Source organism: Macrosteles quadrilineatus, unplaced genomic scaffold, assembly GCF_028750875.1.
Source record: "Macrosteles quadrilineatus isolate MER2022 unplaced genomic scaffold, UCM_ALF_1.0 Scaffold_7__1_contigs__length_78375512, whole genome shotgun sequence".
Classification (NCBI taxonomy): Eukaryota; Metazoa; Arthropoda; class Insecta; order Hemiptera; family Cicadellidae; genus Macrosteles; species Macrosteles quadrilineatus.
The window spans coordinates 41,636,847-41,662,085 of NW_026542600.1; the positions used below are offsets into that span (position 1 = coordinate 41,636,847).

At 33.7% G+C, this 25,239-nt stretch overlaps 1 protein-coding gene across 2 annotated transcripts in view; it reads right to left on the minus strand.

Moving 5' to 3' along the window:
* The window catches only part of LOC128999176 (uncharacterized), a 152,604-nt gene that overhangs the window by 51,151 nt on the left and 76,214 nt on the right, over positions 1–25,239 (minus strand). For both annotated transcript variants that reach the window (XM_054425576.1, XM_054425575.1), the window contains exons 8-10: positions 21,222–21,376; positions 16,440–16,623; positions 3,195–3,488 (exon numbers count right to left, since the gene is read on the minus strand). In XM_054425576.1, the coding sequence (XP_054281551.1) occupies positions 3,195–3,488; positions 16,440–16,623; positions 21,222–21,376 (633 nt within the window). The remainder of the gene's footprint in view (positions 1–3,194; positions 3,489–16,439; positions 16,624–21,221; positions 21,377–25,239) is intronic.

The following is a 25,239-nucleotide window of genomic DNA, read 5'->3' on the forward strand; positions in this document are numbered from 1 at the left end:
AGGACATATTTTTCAGTTTTGACCCCAGGAACCATTTCCTGAAGTTTGTCAGGGTTCTGGTGAAACAATCTGTATAATGAAATGAACTATGAGGCCTCCTGCAAAAAAAACCTAAAATTAGGAATTAAGTAAAAAACTAGCCTACATTGTGAACTATGCACATTCTGTGTGTGCTATGTTAGGTTTACATACTGTATTACATGTATTCATGCAATAATTTATGATTAACTATTTTATAGGGGTGGGCGAGTAGTGATTTTTCAATTCGAGTCGAGTCGAGTCGAGTATTTGAGTAAAAACTCGAGTATCGAGTCGAGTCGAGTAGTTGCGCGTTAAGTAGGCCTAGGCCCAGGGTTTAAGCTGCGGTAGTATTTTTAGCATCTTGCTTTTCACAACTTAAAAATGCTAAGTTTAACTTACATTGTTTTGCAGGCTAGGTCTATGGCAAATTTTCTACAAATAAAATTTAAATATGTAACGTTCAAACAAATGTAATATTAGCCTACTGGAATTTTTTGTTTTAAATGCCTAAGTTATTGAATAATATTTTTTCTACAGTTAAGTTAGCCTAACTTAGTTTTTGTCTTTGCAGAGAGTTTGCAGCATTTTGCTGAAACAAATTTCATCCTAGCCTAAACCCTGCCTAGGCCTAAATAGGTAGTTTAAGTACTTAAACCAAATTTTCTAAGTTATATGGTTACTAATTATTAGCACCTCCTACCTTAGGCCTAATACAAAATTTGGCCTAGACTACTTGTTGGTTGCAGCATTAAATTATTTAAGCCTACACATCACTTGTTCTTGTGTGTTTTATTTTTCCTTGCCTTTAATTCCTCCTCACTAACATGATAATCAACCTAAATAACTAACTTAATAAGGTAACTTTAAGAATTAATTTCTATTCAAATAAGAAACAGAATTTATAAAAATGAATTTATTTATAAAACAGAAAACTAATATCAAACTACATATTGTATCACAAGTTAAAAACATCAATATGCAATTAGGTATTTAAAAATAATCACTATTGGATAAGCACTTCATCTCTCTTAAGTTTGAAGGTTATGGGTACTAGGGCTATCCTCTTCACTCAGTATACATTTATAAAAATGATCAAGTCACTGTCTCTGACAGACTGAAAATATCAAACAAAAACATAGTAGGCCTATTATCTCGAAATAAAATCCCACATTAAACACTTAATTTAAAATAAAACACATTTCACTGTAGCCCGGTATAGCCTATTTGGCCTTTCTTTATAATATAAACTCACATTTTCTAGGTTAAGTTACAATTCAAACTGTCGTTGTCATGTTTCTGCCACCAGATTGAAAATTGCACAATCAAAATCACAAACAGAATATGTTTATTTTACTTTCTATTAAACTTGCACTAACAAAATCCATTTTATTTTAAGTTACAAATTCACTTGAAAGTAAAAACATTCAAAACTGACAATTGACATAACTTCAATCACTCCAATCCATTGTTTTGTTGTTACGCCAGCCCAGCTGTCACCATATCTGCTCTCTCTCTCTCTGCTCTCTCTCCTCTCTAGTCAGTCTGCTCATTCTGCTTCTGCTTTGTTTTCCCATCAAACAGCTGTTTTGCAGGGCTGACGTTGCCATATTTATCATTACACCATTATGGTGAATGTCGGTAAAATTATCACAAAATTGCTAGCTATAGCTTTTATTTCGTAAAAAAATTTATAGTTTGACTAATTTTAATCATGTTTATGTAAACTGATTAGAAAATAAATTATACTTATAGTTTGTTTACGCCAATACCACAGTTGTAAAAGTACAACAATTATCGTCCATCTGGCAACACTGAGTTTAAAGTGGAACTGATCTTTTCTTTCTTTCTGCCAAGACCCAATGAGATTGCGTCATTCAGATGCATCGATGTTCCTTGTAGTAACTTATCGGTTTGTAAAACTAAACACCAATACCGATTAATGTGAAAAAATATTATGCTACAACAGGTTATTTTTATTTGTTGTATTTCTATATTTTGGTATAAAATATTTTGTTATTTCTATATTTTGGTTTAAAATATTTTTATGGCAGTTCAAACTAAATCTGATACTGTACTTTATAATATCTTCAAGAATCGTCTGCCATTGTTATACTAGTCTCGAGAATCCCTTGTTGACTATCGACTATTGCAATTCGATAGATTCATTCAATGCTTTATTTCAACTTACTGTATCGTTATCGAGACGTATTGTTGACTGTTGTAGGATAGTGAAAGTCTGTTTCTGTTAGTAGTCCTCTTGCTAGCTCTGCTGAATGACGATGGGTGTTTGTTGAACATTTGGTTTACGCTGGTCTAACCTATATGAGGTTAGATAGTTGTTTTTGTAGGAATGGGGATTAAATAAAGCATCAACACAAAACAAAATATAATTTATTAAATATGGGTGTAGAAAATCGTGAAGTGGCAATATTTATAACTACTCGACTCGACTTTTCGAGTAGTAATTACTACTCGACTCGATGTCGAGTATTTGAAAAAACTCGAGTAATTACTCGAAGGTCGAGTACTCGCCCACCCCTACTATTTTATGACTTTTCTATTGAATTAGTCTACTAGTAAGAAAGAATAAAAATTTCTTATCCAGATTTTTGAAATCATTTTATAATTATTTTAATTTAACCAGCAGATTGGCAAATCCGCACACACCATCAATGGGGAACTTTCTGTACTTGCTTTTATACCTAATAAAATGTAGTAATGGAATAAAAAATCTGGCTTTAATTATTTCCTAATTTGATGATATTTTTAGCTTTATTTCCTGGACTATCAGAAGATATTTAATAACCATCATAAAACTATTATTTATATTATAAAACCAGTTTGGAATTCATAATTACACTAGTAATAAATAATGGAAGTCGTAAAGGAATAGAAGAATGAGTAACAATTCAAGGGATAAAAACTTGTATTGAGCTTAACTATTGACTATGGATTCTTGGAAGTACTTGACTTGATAAAATTATTATTGTTGTGATATGTAGGTTTGGGACTGCTAATGAGGTTTTTATTGCACCATTAGCCGTAAACAAACATTAGATAAACCTTTTATGCCCACCTAAACCCTTTTTATGTAAAATCTGTTTTTTTTCTAAAACCAGTAAAACTGACAAACGACCCAACCCTAATAATAAATAATTTATTTTATAACTCACCGTTTCATTAGTTTTGATGGTTTCTTCGTTGGTTTTGGTCGTTGGTGCTGGTGGGTACTCCTCCAGAGCATTGTGGTTGCCAGCTAAGAAGTTGACGTAGTCCATTACCTCTACAAATATGATGCTAGGTGTGGCCCCATATTTTTCCGTTGTCCTATCATCTTCCAGTATGACCTTCTTCCAAGATGACCAGGAGGTGAGAATTTTTTGACTGGGGTTATACATACGTCTGACTATAACTTGTATGGTCTTCAATTTATTGACATCGGCCATATTACTCCTCTCCATCTGCCTCTGATATAATTGGGAAAAAAAAATTAATAGGGGTCAGCATAATAAAGAGATGAGGTAAACTAACGAGCACAAGTAGTCCTCACTACACGGATATACTCAAATTCAATTCATGGTAACTGCAAAACTTAGCAGGTCATATTATCTAAATAACATGAATAAAAAGCTAAAATTCTGTCACCAGCGGGATTAGTTTGTAAATAGTCCTTCCCAGTTTCAATGCAACTATCCCAGTTGAATTGATCATACAAGGTGGAAAAAAAGACCCGGGACGGTTGAATATTTCAAAAAGTAATAAAGATAGAGCTCCAAAACTTGGTACACAGTTACTGGGCATTAACAGAATTTTAACACATTATTTAGTTATGCGCTACCTCCTCAGGGGAGCGGCCCGCTAAGAGTCAGAAGAAAATCTTAAATGTAAGCACAGGTTGATATGCACATCAAATTAAAGGTCTTTATTATTATAATACAATGCTGCAAACCAGAACTCAAACGAACAACCAAGTCTAAAATGACAACTATTTAAAGATTCATTAAATTTGCATTGCTATTATACGCTACCTCCTCAGGGGGGCTAGGAGTCTGAAGAAAATCATAAATGTATGCATAGGTCGATATGCACATCAAATTAAAGATCTTAATTATTACAATACAATGCCAAAAATTTAAGCTGAAAAGAACAACTAAGAAAAAATGGCAGCCGTTAAAATATTCAAAATTGCAGATTCAAGATACAGTACTCTCGCTCATCCAGATCAGCCTTGTCCGGACTCCCCCACTAGTCCGGATCGGCAATCGTGATTTTTTTTTAGCGGCACAGTACAGTATAAGTCCGATTATCCGAGCTAAACAGGACCGAGACTACATCGGATGATGACAAACTCGGATAACACAGCGGTAAAAATTATCACCCGTGGAACTGCATTTGCACGGCTATCAATATTGTGGACCTCAATATTCTTATCAGATAGAATAATATCGTTGCCAATGTTTCCAGCACCCACTTTAGTACCTCCTTTGCGTTACACAATAACTTGAGATGAATAAAATTAAGAGATTAGGTACTTGAGATTATTACCCTTGATCATGACAAAAAAAAAATCCATAGTAAAAACTTGTAGAAATCTTGGCCAAGAAAACATCAATTTGTTTAGATTAAAACTGAAAGATGAGAATTGTATGGAAATTTACATGTCTCCTATTGTATATAAGTACTCTAAGTCCCATCAGAATTTTTTTTATTATTTTAATGAGTAAAACACTTAATGGGACTTATTTTAATGGGTAACACTTATTACTGTTAGAACAGGATCCAAAAAGAATTGCTGGATGAATACTAGGTTAAGAGAAGAGAAAGAAACTATTGTTAGGCTAAGTAAGTGTGCAAGAAATCAAGATAAAGAGTGCAAAGAGCTTAAAATCCGCCAAAGAAAATTTAAATTTGATCTTTTCAAAACAAAAAAAGAATATTATAACAAAATTAAACGTTCATCAAACATTTCAAAAACAACATTGTAAATTATTAACAAGGAAGTCTTTAACGGCAAAAAACAAAAAGAACAGGAAAATATGTCATTAAAAGTTAACAATAAGATAGTTAACAATCCAAAAGAAATAACAAATCATTTAAACTTATTTTTTACAAAATTCTCAACGTTACATACAAAGTTTTGTAATACTACATCAGACACCTCTTCAAAAAATATATGGCATACAAAATTGTATTTCAAACCAGTAACTGATACCGAAATAATAACTATTATACAATCTTTAAAAAATAAAACAACATCTGGCTATGACGATTTATCAGTAAAAATGTTAAAAGAGGTGAAAGAGGGGAAGATTAAATTCATTTTAATGCACCTAATTAACTCATCATTTTGTAACAGGAATTTTTCCAAATGAGCTTAAAATTGCTAGAGTGGTACCCGTTTATAAGAAAAACTCTAAGAAAGATATTTCAAACTACAGGCCAGTGTCAATTCTCCCGGCAATATCAAAGGTATATGAGAAGGCAGTGTACAACAGGTTGAACAGTTTCTTGAACCAGTATGATCTAATTGATAATGAACAACATGGTTTCCGTGCTGGTAGATCGACAGTTACATCAGCGGTTAGTTTCATTGAAGCCGTGATAAATTCACTAGATAAGGGTTTAAATTCAGCTGGCATCTTCATGGACATGTCCCAGGCATTTGATAATGTAGACCACCATCAATTAATAGCTAAACCTCTTTTATCAAAAAAGCTAAACCTCTTTTAGCTAGTCCTCTTTTATTAATATTTACCTTAAAAATCTTCCAAATTCTCTAAAAGACCCAGGTAGTAAGATAAGTATATATGCAGATGATATTAATCTTAACACAACTGGGAAATCCCGAACTGATTTAGAAATGTCTGCTAAATCAGAATTAAAAAGTCTGAATTAGTTTTTAAAAGACCATAATTTAGTACTTAGTCATAGTCAAGAATCTTTATTCATAGTACAGTCTAACCTTGATATAACGAACCTCGATATAACGAATTCCTTGATATAACGAATTTCTTTTAATCCCCTAGAACTCTCCATAAGACACAATGTATATTTTACCTCTATATAACGAACAAACCATAACAACGACCTTGATTTAACAAATTTTTCGTGTTTTCGGCTAAAATAAGACACCTCAATACAACGAATTTATCGTTGTCAGAACCTCTACATTGCTAATTTAACCTCTGCATAACGAATTGTCTACGTCTTTCCCTCGATATAACAAATCCCCCACCCAATTATTGTTTTGGGAAAATCTGTTTCTTTATCAAATGAAATGGAAAGGTCACGTCATCGCTTGCGCTAACATTCGTCTGCTCCGTTTTACATCTTTGTCTGATGTCGCTGCGCGCGCTATGTTGCAACTGAGAACTGATTTCATTCACTGAGGACTGATGACGACGTAATGTGTAGTAAGCTGTGATTGGGCGATATGGGAAAACGATGGTGAATTGTACAATTTTTGGATAAAGAAAAAACCTAAGAAAGAATATAAAAACTGAAACCAAAGAGAAAGAATATTTATTTTAACATTAATATTTATTTTTAACAGTTATTTTAACATTCCTTTTACAGGTGTTTTTATTATCCTTAAGTTGGCTATGATTATACACTTTTATAATGACTTATCTAATAATTTATTGTTTTCAATACGATTTGTTTTGTTTCAACTAGCAACACCAATGCTATAGTTAATGATTACTGTATTATTGAATTTCCTCTGTTGTGATAAATCAGTACTGTACTGTAAGTAGCCTACCGGCCATCGCGAGCAGTAGCTTACAAAACTTTTTACTGTTTTGTTTTGTTCTTTACATGGTTTATGACTACACAATACAGTGTTTGGCTAGGTTTTAGGAGGGTTAGAACAAGCTGTGATTTTAAACTTATAAGTTTTTAACCTGTACCAAGGTCAATGCCATTGTCATGATTGCGCAATATTCAAGATCCCTCCCCTTTATTATGCCGGACAATTTAGGTTCTACTGTACAATGTAAACACTGTACTGTAAAGTATTGTAGCCTATGCTACCTTAATTGTATTTTAATGAGGTCAAATCCCGACCTATATTGACCGACGCTGGTCCTGAACCTCGACTTAGCGAAATTCCTGCAAACCTAACCTCTATATAACGAACCTCGTTTTAACGAAATCCTTGATATAACGAATATTCAATTCGGTCCCTTCAGATTCGTTATACTGAGGTTGGACTGTATACATAGTTATACATGAATAGTGTCAAATAAGTTCAAACAAATGCTTAAAACTATGATAACGCCATTTTCAATTCGTCTAAAGAGTACAAGGACAGGTCCATTAAATATTCCTTGAGACGTTTTTTAGAAATGTTGGGTTTTTGTTCTGTTTTAATTTTCAAAGGAATAAATTTTAAAAATTCATGTCCTGCATTGACAGTCTTTTTTTTAAGAGCTCTAATTTGCGTTTTCCAATTACAAAATTATTTTTGTTACGTGTAATGTAGTTATGATTATTTTCTTTAATTGGTGGATTAAAATTTTTGTTTTGACAAACATAATACATTCAAGAACATACAAACCATAAACAGTGAGGATCCTTAAACGTTTAAAGTGTTCTTTTGCAGAATCATCTTTGTTCATTTTTAACATAGCTCTGATTGATTGCTTCTGTATTGTCAAAATTTTGTCTAGATTCGAATTTGAGGTGGCTCCATATACACATATGCCATAAGATTTATTGGATTGAATATGGGAAAAATAAATCATTTTTAAAACTTCAATACTGCATAGTTTTGACATTTTTCTAATCGCACAAAGACCAGAATTTATTTTATTGATAACAAGTTTACAATGTTTGTCCCAAGACAAGTTGCTGTCCAATGTCAGGCTAAGGAACCTTATGGCTTCTGTTATTTCAATTGGTTGGTTATTTACTTCAATATTAGGATTGGAATTGTTTTTGTTTTGTTTTGTTTTGAATGTGACACATTTGGTTTTACTTTCATTTAATTTTAAATTGTGATTATTCAAAAAATCCTCAATACAAGCTATTTCTATTGTGGATAGCAACTCTTATAACACTTAAAACATATATTTACGCTTATACTGTTACTCACAAGACGGTTTTGAAGCGGTTAACGAAGTTAACTTCGTTAACCGCTTCAAAAACCACATATCTGCATGGAGGAACAACAAACCGGAAAGATCAAATGTCGCACAACACCTGTTACAAAATGGGCACTCACTAGGAAAAATGGAGGATAGTCTAGATATTTTAAAGAATTGTAAGAAAGGATATGTAATGAATGCTTGGGAAGAATTGTATACTTATAAGGAAAAATGTAAAGATAGAAATAAGTTGATTAATGAACAAATACATTTTGATTCCAGTTGTACTTATAAAAATGTATTGGCCGGTGCTTCCGGTAGCCAATAGGGTATAAGTAGGGACGCCATTCAAGATTCTTGTCATTCGCCTATTGGGTCTGATGATGATTGGAGTGTCCAATCGAAATCGATCACCACTTACCACCTTTTTTGTATATTTACCATCTTGTGAGTAACAGTATAAGCGTAAATATATGTTTTAAGTGTTATAAGACGTTTCTTTTATTTACTTTCCGTAAATTTAATAACACGTACAATGCTGATCAAGAAGTTAGATAGCAACTCAACATCTTCTGCAGTTTTCCCAGATACTTTAAGATTAGAGTCATCTGCATAAAGATACAAACCTGTACACGGGGCAAAATTTAGACACTTTTTAAAAGTTTTTTAAGTAACAAATGAAAAGTAAAGGTCCCAGGACCGATCCTTGAGGTACACTAGATCTTATTGTGCCCATATTTGAACTGGATTTTGATTTATAATTGTCTAAGTGATGTGAGTTATTTCAACAAACTGTTGTCTATTTGATAAGTATGATTTAAACCAATTAAGAGAGCTATACCTGATTCCAATTTTTTCTAATTTAAAAAGTAATAGTTCATGATTAACGCTATCAAACACCTTCGATAAATCCATGAACACTCCCAACACGTGCTCACCCTTGTCAATTGACTCAATGACTGATTCGACAAAGCTAACAATCGCTGTAATAGTGGACTTATCTTTCCTAAATCCGTGTTGGATGTCTTCTAGGATTGAATTTTCTTCTAAGAACGCAGTTAATTGATTAGAAACAATTTTCTCGTAAATTTTAAATATTGGTGATAGCAAAGATATTGGTCGGTAATTACCAATATCTGTAGCCTCATTAGATTTAGGAATTGGTATTACTTTAGCAATTTTTAAATTGTCTGGAAAGATGCCACTAACAAAAGAGGAGTTGATTAAATGAGAGAGAATTTTACTTAGCTGCTTTCTTACAAATTTTATGACTGACATTGGAATCCCGTCGTGGCTGGTGGATAGTTTGATTTTAAAAGAATTTATAATTTTTTCAATTTCATCTTTATTAGTGTCACGAAAATAGAATTGATTTTGAATATTGACACAGGTTGAGCCGGTCGGAGATAGTTGTTCACGGATATCTCTGGAAGTCTGTTGGCTACAAGAAGGGGACACATTAATAGGCCTGTCCTTCACAACATTGATAAAATAAGAATTGAATAAATAGTCAGGTGGCTTAGTGTATTTACCGTTACCTGGCGGATAAAAGCATCAAATTTGGTATGAAGGTACCTTAGGATACGAATAAATTTTAGCCTAGGAGCCCTTTTGAAATTTTACATATTTCCATACACGGCACCAAAATCCAAAATGGCCGACAAATACGACAAAAAATTCCTTTTAAACAATCCTTTTCACTGTTAACTCTAAATTATAACTTTAATACAACCAAGACTACACAAAACAAACCGAAGATATACTAAATTATATGTATCTTATGTGTGTGTGGGTGCGCGCGTGTGTGAGTATTTTATGTAACAAAACCTGTACTGGACATTGCGCAAAAATGGTAAATAAAAACCAATTGACTGTAAATTTGGTGTGGACTTAGTTAGTATCATACGTCAACGTTTAGATCTATTTGCATCTATTTTTAACTATATATTTTTACATTTATATTTTAATTATTTTTATATTCTTTATCTATTTTTTATATTTTAAATATATTTTCTGAAATTCCTGTAGGTCACTTTATTGGTCTTCCAATTTCCAATGTAATTCTTATGTAATAAAGTTTTATTTTGAAAACACATTTACTAAATGACATTTTTATTTTGGTATTTACTTAATCATACGTTTATGATCACACATCACATATCACACATCGGTCCCATTTAACATCAATGTTTAGTTATCCTGGAAAAAATCGAGTAATTTAGTCTATGATAAACACTACACCCTTGACATGGGAATTCACTTTGATTACGAAGGATTTTTGCAGTCATATTTTTTCTATTGTATACCTATTAGTTAATATTACATTTTGGAATCTGATTAAGAAAAAGCTTGATATTTGATCCTATTCTTTAATACCAGCTATGTATGTCTGATGTAAGCTTGATGAAATTTCATGGGAGGTTGGGGTATGTGCAATTCAACCCCAAGAAAAGAGCCCGGTTCAACATCAAGTTTTAGAGTCAAGCAGTGGATACTGCTCAAAATTTAAAATATACACAGGGGCTGAAGTCAAACAAGATGAAACAGTGGAAGAAGGGGGTGGAGACACTGCCAAGGAGGATAAACTTTTGGTGAGCGAGGCCATAGTCATTGAAATGGTCAAGGAATGTTCTGGTAATGGTCATACTCTGACAATTGACAACTGGTATTCCTCACCTCTCCTCAACTATACATTGAAACGGATTGGTTTTAATGTGATTTGGACGGTGAGCTCGTGGAGGACAAATAAATATAGCTGAAAGTTTCAGAAGTATAAAACTTGATGTCGATAATTAGGAAGTTGCGTTTAGCCATGACATGATGGCGCTTAGATGGCAGGACAAGAAAGAAGTGTGTCTCTTGTCCACTTTCCACAATAAAGGGGACAAGAAAACAACTGGACAGAGTCAGCGGAGACGTGATAACAAAGCCTGAACCTGTCTTCTATTACAATAGCTCGATGGACGGTATCGTCCGAGACCAACAGCTCGCTTCTTTTTCTACCATGAGGAGATATGCCAAAAGGTTTGAGAAGATTTTTTTTTATATATTGGACATTGCTCTCTTCAACTCTTATGATGTTTTTAAAAAACTCACTAAGAAGAAGATAGGATTTGCTGAGTTAAAAATAAATTTACAGAGCAAGTGTTCCAGACTAGACAACTACCAGCCTACAAACGAATAGGGCGGCCATCAACGTCTGAATCCCCTCTATGGCTTCAAGCAGCTTGGGGTATTCTCCCAAGACAAATCCCACCTAATGAAGAGAAGCAAACCCATCAAGACGGTGTAAAGTTTGTAGTGCACAAGGGAAGCGTAGTGACAGTCGGTGGGAGTGCGAAATTTGCCTTGTTGCGCTTCACCTACCCGAATGTTTCAAGACATATCCTACTAAGTTGAACTTTGACTGATATCTTGGTGAGTCTATGACATGTCAATCAGTATTTTAAGGTAGAAAAGTAGAATTAACCTTTTATAGTAAAAAAATTAAAAAAAGGCAAAAAAATTATTTTTTAATTTTTGTTTTGTTTTGTTTTAGGTGATGTTAAAAAATAAAAATACTTTTAACCAATAAAACGTGTTTTTAAAAATCTACATTCAATTCTGATTAGGAAAATAAGATAATGTCGATATTGTAGCACAACGGATTGAGTTATCAAATGATTATTAAATGACGTAATTAATAATAACATTAATGACGTAATTATTAAATTAAATGACGTAAGTTATTTAATTATTAGAAAAATAACAGCATTTGATATAAAAATACAAAATTCTGTGTGGAGATAAAAATATTGTAAATTGTGTAAAAATACACAGAAATAATTCATTTTTTTGGCCCAGTTAGGTGTAAAAATAAGTTTAAGCGAAGGGGTTAATCTTTAGGCCTTCAATGTTGCATATTAAGAAAATAATATAGTGATGGGCGGATCCAAGAAAATGTCGGTACCGGATCCGGATCTTGAAAAATTCGGATCCGGATCTTCGGATCTTCGGATCCGGATCCAGATACACACTGACATAAGGGCGAGTAAAACAAAAACGTAATTAACACCAACCAATTTAATCCCAATTTAAATCATACTTTTATTATTTTTTATCACGAAGCATCGGGTGAGATTAAAATACTAACGGGATATTTTTGAGACGAAATTATAGGCCGTTAGCTTATCACCCAGGTACAAAATTAAAAACTAGAGGTGTGAAGATATCCGAAAAATCGGGTCGGATTCAGTTCGGAAAGATACATGCCATTGCCATATATGTTGTTTATTTGTATCAAGAGACTAACACTGAAACATGGCCTTGCCATATAAGTTATTTGCACCAAGAGACAAACACTAAGACATGACCTTGCCATATAAGTTATTTGAATTAAGAGACAAACACTGAGACATGGCCTTGCCATATAAGTTATTTGCATCAAAAGACAAACACTGAGTCATAACCTTGACATATAAGTTATTTGAATTAAGAGACAAACACTGAGTCATGGCCTTGCCATATAAGTTATTTGCATCAAAAGACAAACACTGAGACATGGCCTTGCCATATAAGTTATTTGCATCAAGAGACAAACGCTGAGACATGGCCTTGCCATATAAGTTATTTGCATCAAGAGGCAAACACTGAAACATGGCCTTGCCATACAAGTTATTTGCATCTAGATACAAACATCGAGACATGGCCTTGCCATATAAGTTGTTTGCATCAAGAGGCAAACACTGAAACATGGCCTTGCCATACAAGTTATTTGCATCTAGATACAAACATCGAGACATGGCCTTGCCATATAAGTTGTTTGCATCAAGAGACAAACATTCGGGGAAAAAACGGTCTTGTACATGGATACAGACAGCTTTGTGTTAGTAAAAGAATCAGGAAAAAATCGGGGTTGTACAGTGATACAGACAGCTTTGTGCTAGTAGAAACATTCGGGGTTGTAGAGTGATACAGACAGCTTTTTGTGTTAGTAAAAAATCGGAGTTGTACAGTGATACAGACAGCTTTGTGTTAGTAAAGAAATCGGTGTTGTACAGTGATACAGACAGCTTTGTGTTTAGTAATCAAATCGGTGTTGTACAGTGATACAGACAGCTTTGTGTTGGTAAAAACTCGGTGTTGCATAGTGATACAGACAGCTTTTTGTCTTAGTAAAAAATCTTTGTTGAACATTAATACAGACAGCCTTGTGTTGGTAAAAATCGGGGTTGTACAGTGATACAGACAGCTTTGTGTTGGTAAAAAAATCGGGGTTGTACAGTGATACAGACAGCTTTGTGTTTAGTAATCAAATCGGGGTTGTACAGTGATACAGACAGCTTTGTGTTGGTAAAAATCGGGGTTGTACAGTGATACAGACAGCTTTGTGTTGGTAAAAAAATCGGGGTTGTACAGTGATACAGACAGCTTTGTGTTTAGTAAACAAATCGGGGTTGTACAGTGATACAGACAGCTTTGTGTTAGTAAAAACATTGGGGGTTGTAGAGTGATACAGACAGCTTTTTGTGTTAGTAAAAAATCGGGGTCGTACATTGATACAGACAGCTTTGTGTTTAGTAATCAAATCGGTTTTGTACAGTGATACAGACAGCTTTGTGTTGGTAAAAATCGGGGTTGTACAGTGATACAGACAGCTTTGTGTTGGTAAAAAAATCGGGGTTGTACAGTGATACAGACAGCTTTGTGTTTAGTAATCAAATCGGTGTTGTACAGTGATACAGACAGCTTTGTGTTGGTAAAAAGTCGGGGTTGCACAATGATACAGACAGCTTTTTGTCTTAGTAAAAAATCGGGGTTGTACAGTGATACAGACAGCTTTGTATTTAGTAATCAAATCGGTTTTGTACAGTGATACAGACAGCTTTTTGTCTTAGTAAAAAATCGGGGTTGTACAGTGATACAGACAGCTTTGTGTTAGTTAAAAAAATCGGTGTTGTACAGTGATACAGACAGCTTTGTGTTTAGTAAACAAATCGGGGTTGTACAGTGATACAGACAGCTTTGTGCTAGTAAAAACATTCGGGGTTGTAGAGAGATACAGACAGCTTTGTGTCAGTAAAAAAATCGGTGTTGTACAGTGATACAGACAGCTTTGTGTTGGTAAAAAAATCGGGGTTGTACAGTGATACAGACAGCTTTGTGTTAGGAAAAAATTTTTAAAAATCGGATCCATCAAAACCGGATCCAGCCCAAGATCCGGGATTTTTTGGATCCGATCCGGTGCCGGTTCTAGCTCGGATCCGGCGGATCCGGTAGTCCGATATCCGGATCCGACCATCACTAAAATAATACTTCAATTACCGATTGCAATGTTATGTTTGCCATATCAATTGCATTGTTGTGTTTAATGTCAAAAGTAAAACACAAATGAACTTGCTGTAATTAGCTTCTAACTAATGTGATAACGTTCATTTACACAGAAAGTAAATCAAAATACTTCTAATACACTTGAAACATACATTAACACTTCATTCACCTATTGAGTTTATTGATAATTAAATTGTCCAATTGAAATAAATCACAGCTTATACCATATTTCTTATATATATTTTTTGTCCTATAAGTAAACAGTTTCAAGAGTTATTAGAGTAATTTGATTTATTTTCCGAAAATTAAAACTACTCAAAATCATAAAAAGATAAATATTAGGGGTGTGCAAAGCAGCAAAAATTTTTCGATTTGAAACAACGATTTGATTCAAAAGATTTTCGATTTGATTCGATGCAACTCGATTTGAAGCAATACGGTATTTTTCTATTCATAATTGTCAATTGAGTGGATTAACAATAATTAAAATTTACCACATTTGTGTAATACAAATTTTTGTTGATGTGGTATTAGGCCTATCCATATTTAACATATGAATTTTAGGTGAAAAATATTTATTTTCAATCATATATCAAAATAACCTGTATTGCTGGAAACGTCAGTGAGCTGCTTTACTTGCCTATTTCATAATTTTTACTTGGAATTGGCTCAACTGCAAGAAAAAAGAAAATAATTTTTTTTACCAAGACATTCATTCTCATTTTAATAACTGTTGAAATAACTAAATAGGTAGCTAAATTACAACAAATTTGAATGGAACTTAATATAAAAAGACCATAAAAAATTCAATTAACAGACCCTCCCCTCCCCTCTTACACCACTGTTGCTTCAATTGCTGACAAAATGCAAGTGACGAAACAAGGAAGGGAGACAAAAAAATATATTTCTTTATTCAATAACACAAAACTGTTACAGATCATTTTCAAAGAAATTAATTCATTGTAATTTGTGAGTTGTAAATATTGTATTGGATCTTAGAAATATCTTTTTTGAAACCCCATTTAACTTGAGAAAACATTCATTTTACTGATGATAACTTTCATAAAATTATAAAACATTTAGGCCTAACCTCTTTGTTGACTTATTTGCTGATGCCGAACCAGACGATCACTAGTGTTGTTACTGAATGACAAAATCTTTAAGAATAATCTTTAATAAGAATAAATCTTTAAGGACAATAAGAAAATAAAAGAACAAGATACAGATCCGTACACTAGATCAGATATTTATTTTGTTTATAATTTTTTTATGTAAACTGCTGAAATATATTTTTAACTAGTTATGGAATAAACAATAGATAATTAAACTGGTACCTCTCGATAAATAGTCTTTTTTTTACTTTGTTTTCTTTGCACTGTTGTGAGAATGATTTTGGAGTAGCCTATCTTGTTTTGGCTAGGTTTACAGTAGTAAAACATGTCTCACACTACTTACATCAAGACAGAAAACAAAACCTCTCATCATTTGCAATGTAAAAACAAAAAAACCACCACTGAATCGAATCACAATTCGATGCATCGAATCAAATCGAAATTTCGATGCATCGCACACCCCTAAATAAATATAATAGGTTTTGCGATCCTATTAATCCTGGGATTAAACGACAGCAATCCTGGGACTTCTAGGTATCGAAAACTGACCGGGCAGGATCCTGGGATTGAGAACTCAAAATGAGATTGATATGTGTAGCTTCCTCTTAACGCAACTAGCCCGCGGGTGATGAAGACTCTTCAGGGATATTATTTGAAAGTACGGTAATTCGCTCTTTTAAGTGTTTAATCTGTTTGGCAACATCTCACAAAAAAAAGGGGAAAAAATACTGAGGTGGACTCTAAAAGGAGTGTGATAATGATACTTTCTAATAAAGGGACTAGACTAAATGTCTGGAAATAAATCCTGAGAATTGTTAAACTACCTCGTAGCAACTTAGTGGTTTAGCAAAAGGAAATTCATTACATGCACTTGAACCTTTTACCAGAAATATTTTTTGACTTTACTCACCAAGGTTTCTTCTATGAACATACAAAAACAATCAAGGTAGTCCTCATTTGACTGAGTTCTGCACATCATTTTTTCATGCACGTACTCAGCTACTCTACGGCTTAGAACTTGATCAGTTGATAGAAGGAGTAAGTAGATGAAGCCTGGAGAGAAGTTAAGACTTTCTAAAAGGATCGGGTCTCTCCTAAAAATTATAAATAAATATCAAAATTATACATTTAATACACAATATTCCTATATAAATAAGATTTATACCTACTTGCATTGAACTGAAATAGTAATTATTGTTTTAATTAGGATGGGCCAATTCCGATTCTCAAAACCTTCAATACAAATGGTAACGAAGAATCACCGATCCTAGATACTTTGCTTCATTGTACTCGATACCAATACTGAAAAAGGAGGTTAATTATGATGCAAAACTTTACTGACTTTGGAGGTTGTAACACATCAATTTGGAATACCTACTCTGAAGTTAGCACATAAAAATAATTTCAAGTTCATTAGCTCACATTCACAATCGTTTTATTATCCAAAATTGTGTGCCTTTAAATTTCACAACAAATGACATGTTCAACTGACAACTAGTAGAACAAAAGCAGAACACTAGTTGATTGACAGGTTATCTTCCTTCAAAATAGCACTTGCCGCCATGTTGTCAGATTGGCCAGATGGTACTAGCATTGAATATATAAATATTATAGGCCTACATACAAATGTTATGTAGTCAATGTTACTACTATTACTCGTGTTTTTATGTAGTCAATGGTACTTTTATAACTCGTGTTTTGTAACTCGTGGTAGGCTTTATATACATTTCATATGCAGCTTGATCACTTGCTGATCATAGTGTATCATTGACTATAAACACACTTCGTGACTATACAGGGTGTCTCACGAGAGGTGTCTCAAATTGATTACGGAAAAACGGCTTAACGTACAAGGATGAAATAAAATTATTTCCCGCTAAATCGACCCCAAGGAATAACGTAAAAATATTTTTAACTTTTTCCCAATACAGGGTGTGCCAAAAACTGAGGGTCACTAGTTCGAATCTCGGAATTTTCGAATGTAAACATATGTCATGACTCATGTTATACATCATTTTAAAGGTATTTGATAGACAAACATTTTGGCGAAAACGGAAATAAGTTTCAAAATGGTGGCAGTTTTTTTTGGAAAAATCTATATTTTTTTAATACTCTGTGTTTCCTATACCAATGCATGTATCCCTTCTCCGGTTGAATTTTCTTACTCGTTATGAAATTAACTTTACTTTGATATGCTACAAGTAACGGTTTTTTGAAATCATAAAAATTCCAAAAAATATTTTTTTCAAAATTTGCAAATGCTCATTTTTCAAAAATTTGAAATAGCAACATATGTCAAGTGGCACATCATTTTATAGGTTTTTCAATTCCTAACAACTTTGTAATTTACACTTACTTCGTATCTCTTTTAGTTTTTGCGTAAATAACAAAAAACCTAATTTTCCTATATCAAATGCATGTAATTTGGGTTTGACGTGGTTTAACACTTCATCAAATTGGGCCTTTAGTGTTAAACCCAAATAACATGCATTTGATATTGGAAAATTAGGTTTTTTGTTATTTACGCAAAAACTAAAAGAGATACAAAGTAAGTGTAAATTACAAAGTTGTTAAGAATTAAAAAACCTATAAAATGATGTGCCACTTGACATATGTTGCTATTGAAAAATGAGCATTTGCAAATTTTCAAAAATAAACTTTTTTAGAATTTTTATGATTTCAAAAAACCATTACTTGTAGCATATCAAAGTAAAGCTTATTTCATAACGAGTAAGAAAATTCAACCGGAGAAGGGATAAATGCATTGGTATAGGAAACACAGAGTATTAAAAAAATATAGATTTTTCCAAAAATAACTGCCGCCATTTTGAAACGGAAAAAGATAACTTATTTCTGTTTTCGCCAAAATGTTTGTCTATCAAATACCTTTAAAATGATGTACAACATGACATATGTTTACATTTGAAAATTCCGAGATTCAAACTAGTGACCCTCAGTTTTTGACACACCCTGCATTGGGAAAAAGTTAAAAATATTTTAACGTTATTCCTTGGGGTGGATTTAGCAGGAAATAATTTTATTTCATCCTTGTACGTTAAAACGTTTTTCCGTAATCAATTTGAGACACCTCTCGTGAGACACCCTGTATAAACTATATAGTCAATGAAAGGGTCATAGACCCTTTAACCCTATAGGTGTTGCCCACCCGATATCGGACGGGTTTTATGGTGTGTACGAGTTTCGTCCGCCCGAAATTGGGCGAGTGTGCAGATGTTTAGATTTGTTTATTATTTTCATAAATGCATGAGCAATACCTTTGCTTACTTATATTAAACTGTTCAGCTAAATCGTTAATTCGTGTTCACTAACAGAGATGGCCGTTTAGCAGTCTACTTTTATTATAATTAGGCCTACTCAAATATAAATATAGGAAAAGCTGGGTGACTAAAGGTATCAAGCACTATTGCCAAAACTGTTCAAGATGTTAATTTTCATTTGTATTACAAAAATTATGAAAAATATTTAAAGCTCTTGAGATAAGGCCAGAAAAATGTTTAATTGTAAAGTTAAAGTTAAGGTAAGGGCAAAGTGGTGTGGAATTTTGTAAAGTTTGAACTTCCTGATTTTCGGATTCAGATAGTTTGAAGTTCAAGTAATTAATAAATGTAATATGTTAAAAAGTTATAATTTGAATTTTGATATACAAAAAACTACTGCGCAATTGTGATATCGTGAGTCATTAATCTTGATTCAGTTATTAAACATGAAGTTTAAATTCACAGCTTACTCAAACTTAAAAAAAACCTTATATCTTGGTGCAAACAAAGTTATATAGCAAGGCAATGTCTCAGTGTATACCTTGTATGTTAATAAAAACAATTTTTATGGCAAAGCATTGTCTCAGTGAAAATGTCATTTGTTGATGCAAGCAATTTATATGGCAAGGCAACTTTTTGACTGTGACTTTGGCAATGTCTCAGTGTACCTTGTATGTTGATGGAAACAATTTACATTAGGGGTCTGCGGGTCAGTCAATTTTTCAGGTCGGGTCAGCGAAAGGCTTGAGAGACCGGGTCAGGTCAGAGATTTGTTCGGGCCAAGATTGGATCGGGCCAAAAAAAAGAAAGAATAATAACTTATTTACAAAGAAACACTCTTGTATTATATAATTATTATTATCAATTAGTTAAGATGGGGACGCCACTATGTGCGTATTTTAACCCAAATATGAGTGAAGGATGAGTGTAGGATGAGTGGCGCGATCTTGTAGTCTTGTTAGTGACTAAGGCCGACATATTCCTTAGACACAGCTGTTAATTAATAGCCCATACAGCTAATGGCAACTAAGGGACCTACAGTTTATAGTGGAATCCGAACCACATTTTTCCTTGTAATTTACAAATTGGTCTAATTATCAGGATAGTACTGCGGATAGTCGTAGTACTCACTAGCGCGGACGTTAATCCACACCAGGGAGCATCGCATCCACAGTGCATCCCTATAAATATCCACAATTCGTGACCTCCTAGTAGCTGGATTACAGGACGACGCCACCCGTCCCAGTCTTATATATCATATAATATATCATATATATATCACTGCAGAGGAATTAAAATGTTCAAATGAAAATTAAATATTAAGTTTGCTCATGACGTTTAAGAATAAAGAAAAGAAATATCTGATATAGTGTACAGATCTGTATGTTGTTCTTTCATTTTCCTATTGTCCTTTTTGTCATTCAGTAATAACGCTACTTCTGATTGTCTGGTTTGGAATCAGCAAGTAAGTCAACAAAGAGGTTAGGCCTAAATATTTTTATAATTTTTGGATAGTTTTAAAACAGTAATATGACTTCTTTCTTAAGTTAGATAGGGGTTTCAAAAAACACATTTCTAAGATCAAATACACTATTTACAAGACATAAACTACCATGAATTAATTTCATTGAAAATAATCTGTAACAGTTTTATGTTTTTGAATATTTAAATATATATTTTTGTCTCTACTTCCTTGTTTCCTTACACAATTTTATCAGCAATTGGAGCCCTGGGTGGTGTAAGAGGGGAGGGGAGGGTCTATGACCTTGAATGCCCAGGGCCTGGCTGGTGAGAGTGATTTATGGTTTTTTGTTTACATCCCACTACCCTTCCTTCCAAGAAAAAGACTCTGTAGTTTCAAAAACATTGACTTGTGTTACGAAATACCTAGGGCACTTGTGTCTCTGCTTATGTTGCCAAGTTGGCATTTAATTTTCCTTTCTCTTGATTTAAATATTATCTTTTATAAGTTAATAAATAGTTCCTTTTTGGGTACTTAATTAATTGTGATATTGTTTGACTTGAGTTAATAGAATTTTAATTCTTTTTATTTTATTAGTTATCAAAATCAGTTGTGTTTCGATTTTAATCTCTTGCAGTATGTCTTATCTATCTATACTACTGTATGACACAATACAGGACAGAATTACAGGCCCGAACTGACCCAAACCCAAAAAGTCTGACCCGCAAACCCCTAACTTATAATCTTATAATCGTGATATAAGTTTAAAATTTCAAAATACATAATCTATCCGGAAAAGTCGGATATGTAACAGATAGTTAGGGATATCAAATTTGAACCAAACCTGACCCTGATTTCTCGGATACCCGCACAAAAATGCTTAATTTCTTATTACAACCTTTCAATACATGTCTTAAACACTAATATTTGTAACAGATAATACAGTACTGACTTCTCGATCATAGCAGTGACAGTCAATGCAGATATTGCCACCTGTGTACTTTCGTCAGTAATTCGTTTAGGTATTGCTTTCAGAATAACCTCTATAAATGGTTGTATGGTTGGACACCTGAAGAAATCATCAATTCCGATCAGTTTTCCACAGCACTGAAAATAAATTATTTTTAGAGTAATTGAAACAGGCCTATAAATAACAGACCATTACTAAAACAAACTATAAATAAAAAGGAAATAAAGCTTTCCTTGTTTAAAGTTCATCTTTAGTAATGGTGAGTTCATTATGGGGTATGGTATTCAAAAAATCAAAACCCCACCATCAACCCCTATTTGCACAAGATGATGAAATTCAAAATCATGTTAAAAAGTGTGTGACATCACCCTGGTCTTGTGTACTGAAGGGTTTTTGAAAATTTACAGCCATGAAAAAAAAAATATGTTATATAAAGTTCCTGTTAAACAGGGTGTCCACCAGGCCAACCAGAAAAACTGCATAAGTAAAATATAATTCCAGCTAAATCAGGTCGTACTTATCATACTAAACGTTTCAACGTGTTTTGCGCCACTCCTGCAATGCTGTTTTAGCGCTAAAACAGCTCGGTTTTTTTAATTATTGGAAAGAAATTTCTCGGTTAAAGAAACAATATTTACGATTACTGTATTATTGCCTGACACAAGCATTCAACTTTTATATGTTACTGATTAAATAAACCGAAAATTCAAAACTGTCTTTATGTACTTTCATATAGTATGTAATTTTGGAGTTATGGGTTGTTTTTCAAGTGGCCTACAGAAATAATTAATGCAGAAATTACAAAAATTTCACTTAGACAATTTAAGTTTTAAACCCTTCTAAACACAATAAATAAATACCACGTTTGAGGTAAATCAAGATATTACAAAAATATAAAAATAAAACTTTCTAGAAGTGTGCCATTTTGAAATTTTTGGTCAAGCCAAACTCTAGGTTATATCGTGATCATTTAACACTGTTGTAGAGACACAATTATTGTTTTCTGCGATAACTGAAAAATCCTGAATATCTCACTCAGTAACAAAAACATCACTACAGTAGACCCCCTCTTAACCGACCTCGTATTAACCGATAATCAGATTATCCGCCTTCGATTGTAAGATAATACAGTTTGTTTCAACCGACCTTGCTTTGAGAGCAGTTCGGTTTAACCGCCGCTTTCTAGGAATCTCGGCATTTCCGCTCCCACGCTGGGTGATGAGAACTGAACCATAGCTTATCTCCACAGGATATGACTAACAATAAGTTATTTTGTATTGATAAAAAAAATATAGCATAGCCTATTGTCAGTTTGTTATCATCGTTCAGCTCGAGCACATCTGATCTGATTTGTTATCTGTGCGGCAAATGTATAGCATCATAAAGTGCATTACGATTTTGAGAACTGATTATCTTATCGCTGGAGTGAACAAACAACGCAACTTATAGGGAGGGAGGGGAAGGGGGTAACAACTCCAAGGTCAAGATAGTTTTTGTGCCTCGAGCCTCCATTGAGAGGCTATAAATAAACATCCTGTCTTGTAACAAAATGGTTGCTTGTATCTTTAATTTTGACTAAAGGTTCTGTACTGTATTACTATGGATTTGGAAAGGATCAATTAATACATACAGTACTAAAGTTATTAAAATAGGAATTTTATTGACTCTTGCCTAGTATTATAATATATTCCACTGAAAGTAGGCCTGTTTGACTTAACGGTGTTTTGTGTTTATTTGTGACTTATATAAATACGAAAAAGGAGATAAGAGTAGTTTATTTTATAAATAATGCAAGTATGACTTAAAAATAATGATTATATAATTCCAAATGAATAGCACTTCATTATGTTATGATTTTAGGGATTGCCCATTTCAAACGACCTTTTGAGTTATCCGACCTAGGTCCAGTCCCATTAGGGTCGGTTAAGAGGGGGTTCACTGTACTGTCTTCCGTGGTTGTGACAAAATCCTGATATTGTTTAGCGGTAACGGAAACATTATAATCGACTCCCGCGATCACATTAAAGTTATTATCATCTTCTTCGATCGTAGCTTAATTCAAATAATTTTCTGCGATCTTCATCCTCAAGCAATATTTTATGGACATCATAATTTTTTTTTTAAGAGGTTGGCGGCCTCTTTTAACCTTGCATTTGCCCGTCCACATATACTAAGCGCCCGTGCGTGGATCGTTTGCAGCAAAGCAAGGAGTGAGCCGGTACAGTACAAAGGTGAACTGTACTGATAAAATGTTATCGGCAGTGACCAGGATCTGAACCCACGACATCGCTGCCTTGGGCCCGAAGTCCGCGACGCTACCGACTGAGCCACCGACTCACTCACGATAATAGTTTACCGCGGTCACAGAAACGTCTTCGTCTGCATGCACGATCGTGGCAAAATCACTAACATATCTGGACTGTTTGGGCATCATCATCGTCTCCCACGGTCACGGAAACGTCATCGTCGTCATGCGCGGTCACGGAAAAGTCATCTTTATGCGCGATCGCGACAAATTGAAAATTCCCAGTAAAATACTTAATTCACACATAATTCCCAGTTCAAACAAATCACGCATAGTTACCGGTTTGCCCGGACACCCTGTTAAATTAACGTCTAAAATATTTAAATTTGGCGTATCAAAGTTGGATTTGCAGCATTAATTTCCTTTTTTAATCTCTTTAAAATGATGTGCTACTTGATAGAGGTTGCCATTTAAAATTTTAAGTTATTCCCAGCAATCCCTATTTGGGGGTGGGGGTGAATTTCAATATACCACCAAAAAGTAATTTACATTACCCTAGTAACTTTGTTACTTTGTTTTTAATCTATGTAAATGATCTGCCAAATATAACAAAAATGAAACTTTTCCAATATGCAGATGACACGATGCTTTTTTATAGGGGACCCACTGTTGACTTCCTGCAGACTAGCATAGACAGAGAATTCTCTGCTCTAGGTAACTGGTTCCGGGCAAATGGTCTGGTCCTAAATGTGGAAAAAACACAAATCATCAACTTTTCGGCTAACTACAGAGAAGATGATTAAAATCACATTATCCTTTCAAATCACAAATTATCTCCACAACAAAATGTAAACTTCCTCGGTTTAATTTTGTGAGTCGGTGGCTCAGTAGGTAGCGTCATGGACTTCGGGCCCAAGGCAGCGATGTCATGGGTTCGGATCCTGGTCACTGCCACTTAAATTTATCAGTACAGGTCACCTTCGTACTGTACCGGCTCACCTCTTGCTTTGCTGGATACGTTCCATGCACAGATCTGTATTCTATGTGAACGTGCAAATGCAAGGTTAAAAGAGGTCGCCAACCTCTTAAAAAAAATTTTTTGAATTAAATTCTTAACTGGGCACCATAAATTGAAAACGTAAGTAAAAAATTAGTACTTTTAGCATTTTTTCAAAAAGAATAACCTCACAGGTAACGAATCTAGAAACCCAGCTAATAATATATCATGCACATTTCTCATCATTAATGACATGTGGTATCTTAATCTGGGGTAACTCTCCTTATTCAAAAAATATTTTAAGATTACAAAAAAAGTAGTACAAATTATTAGCAAAGTTCCCACCAGAACCCCTAGTAAAAAAACTGTTTCAAAACTTTCAAGTTCTAACTTTACAATCACCATATTTTGGAAATAGCATGCTGGGTCTATAGAAACCTCTCCACTTTTAGGGAGACCCAAACTCAACATAATTAAAATAGCAAAAAATACTCCTGCCGCACCAAACCTCCAACTAAGCAAATTTCAATAAACACAGCTGGATTTCTACTAAAATATTCCCTAAAAATTGTCAGATTTATTTCCTAACGCAAATTCGTTTGTGTTTTTACGTCAGTGGCATTTTTTACGTTTTGAGAAGGAACAGTCCAAACCTTGGTTTTGTTACTATCTAACGTCGAAAGTTTAGTGAGTATTTGCCGCTATAAAGAAGATATTGAGGTGTGTTTTTTTATTGAAATGTTGATAGCTTATAATGA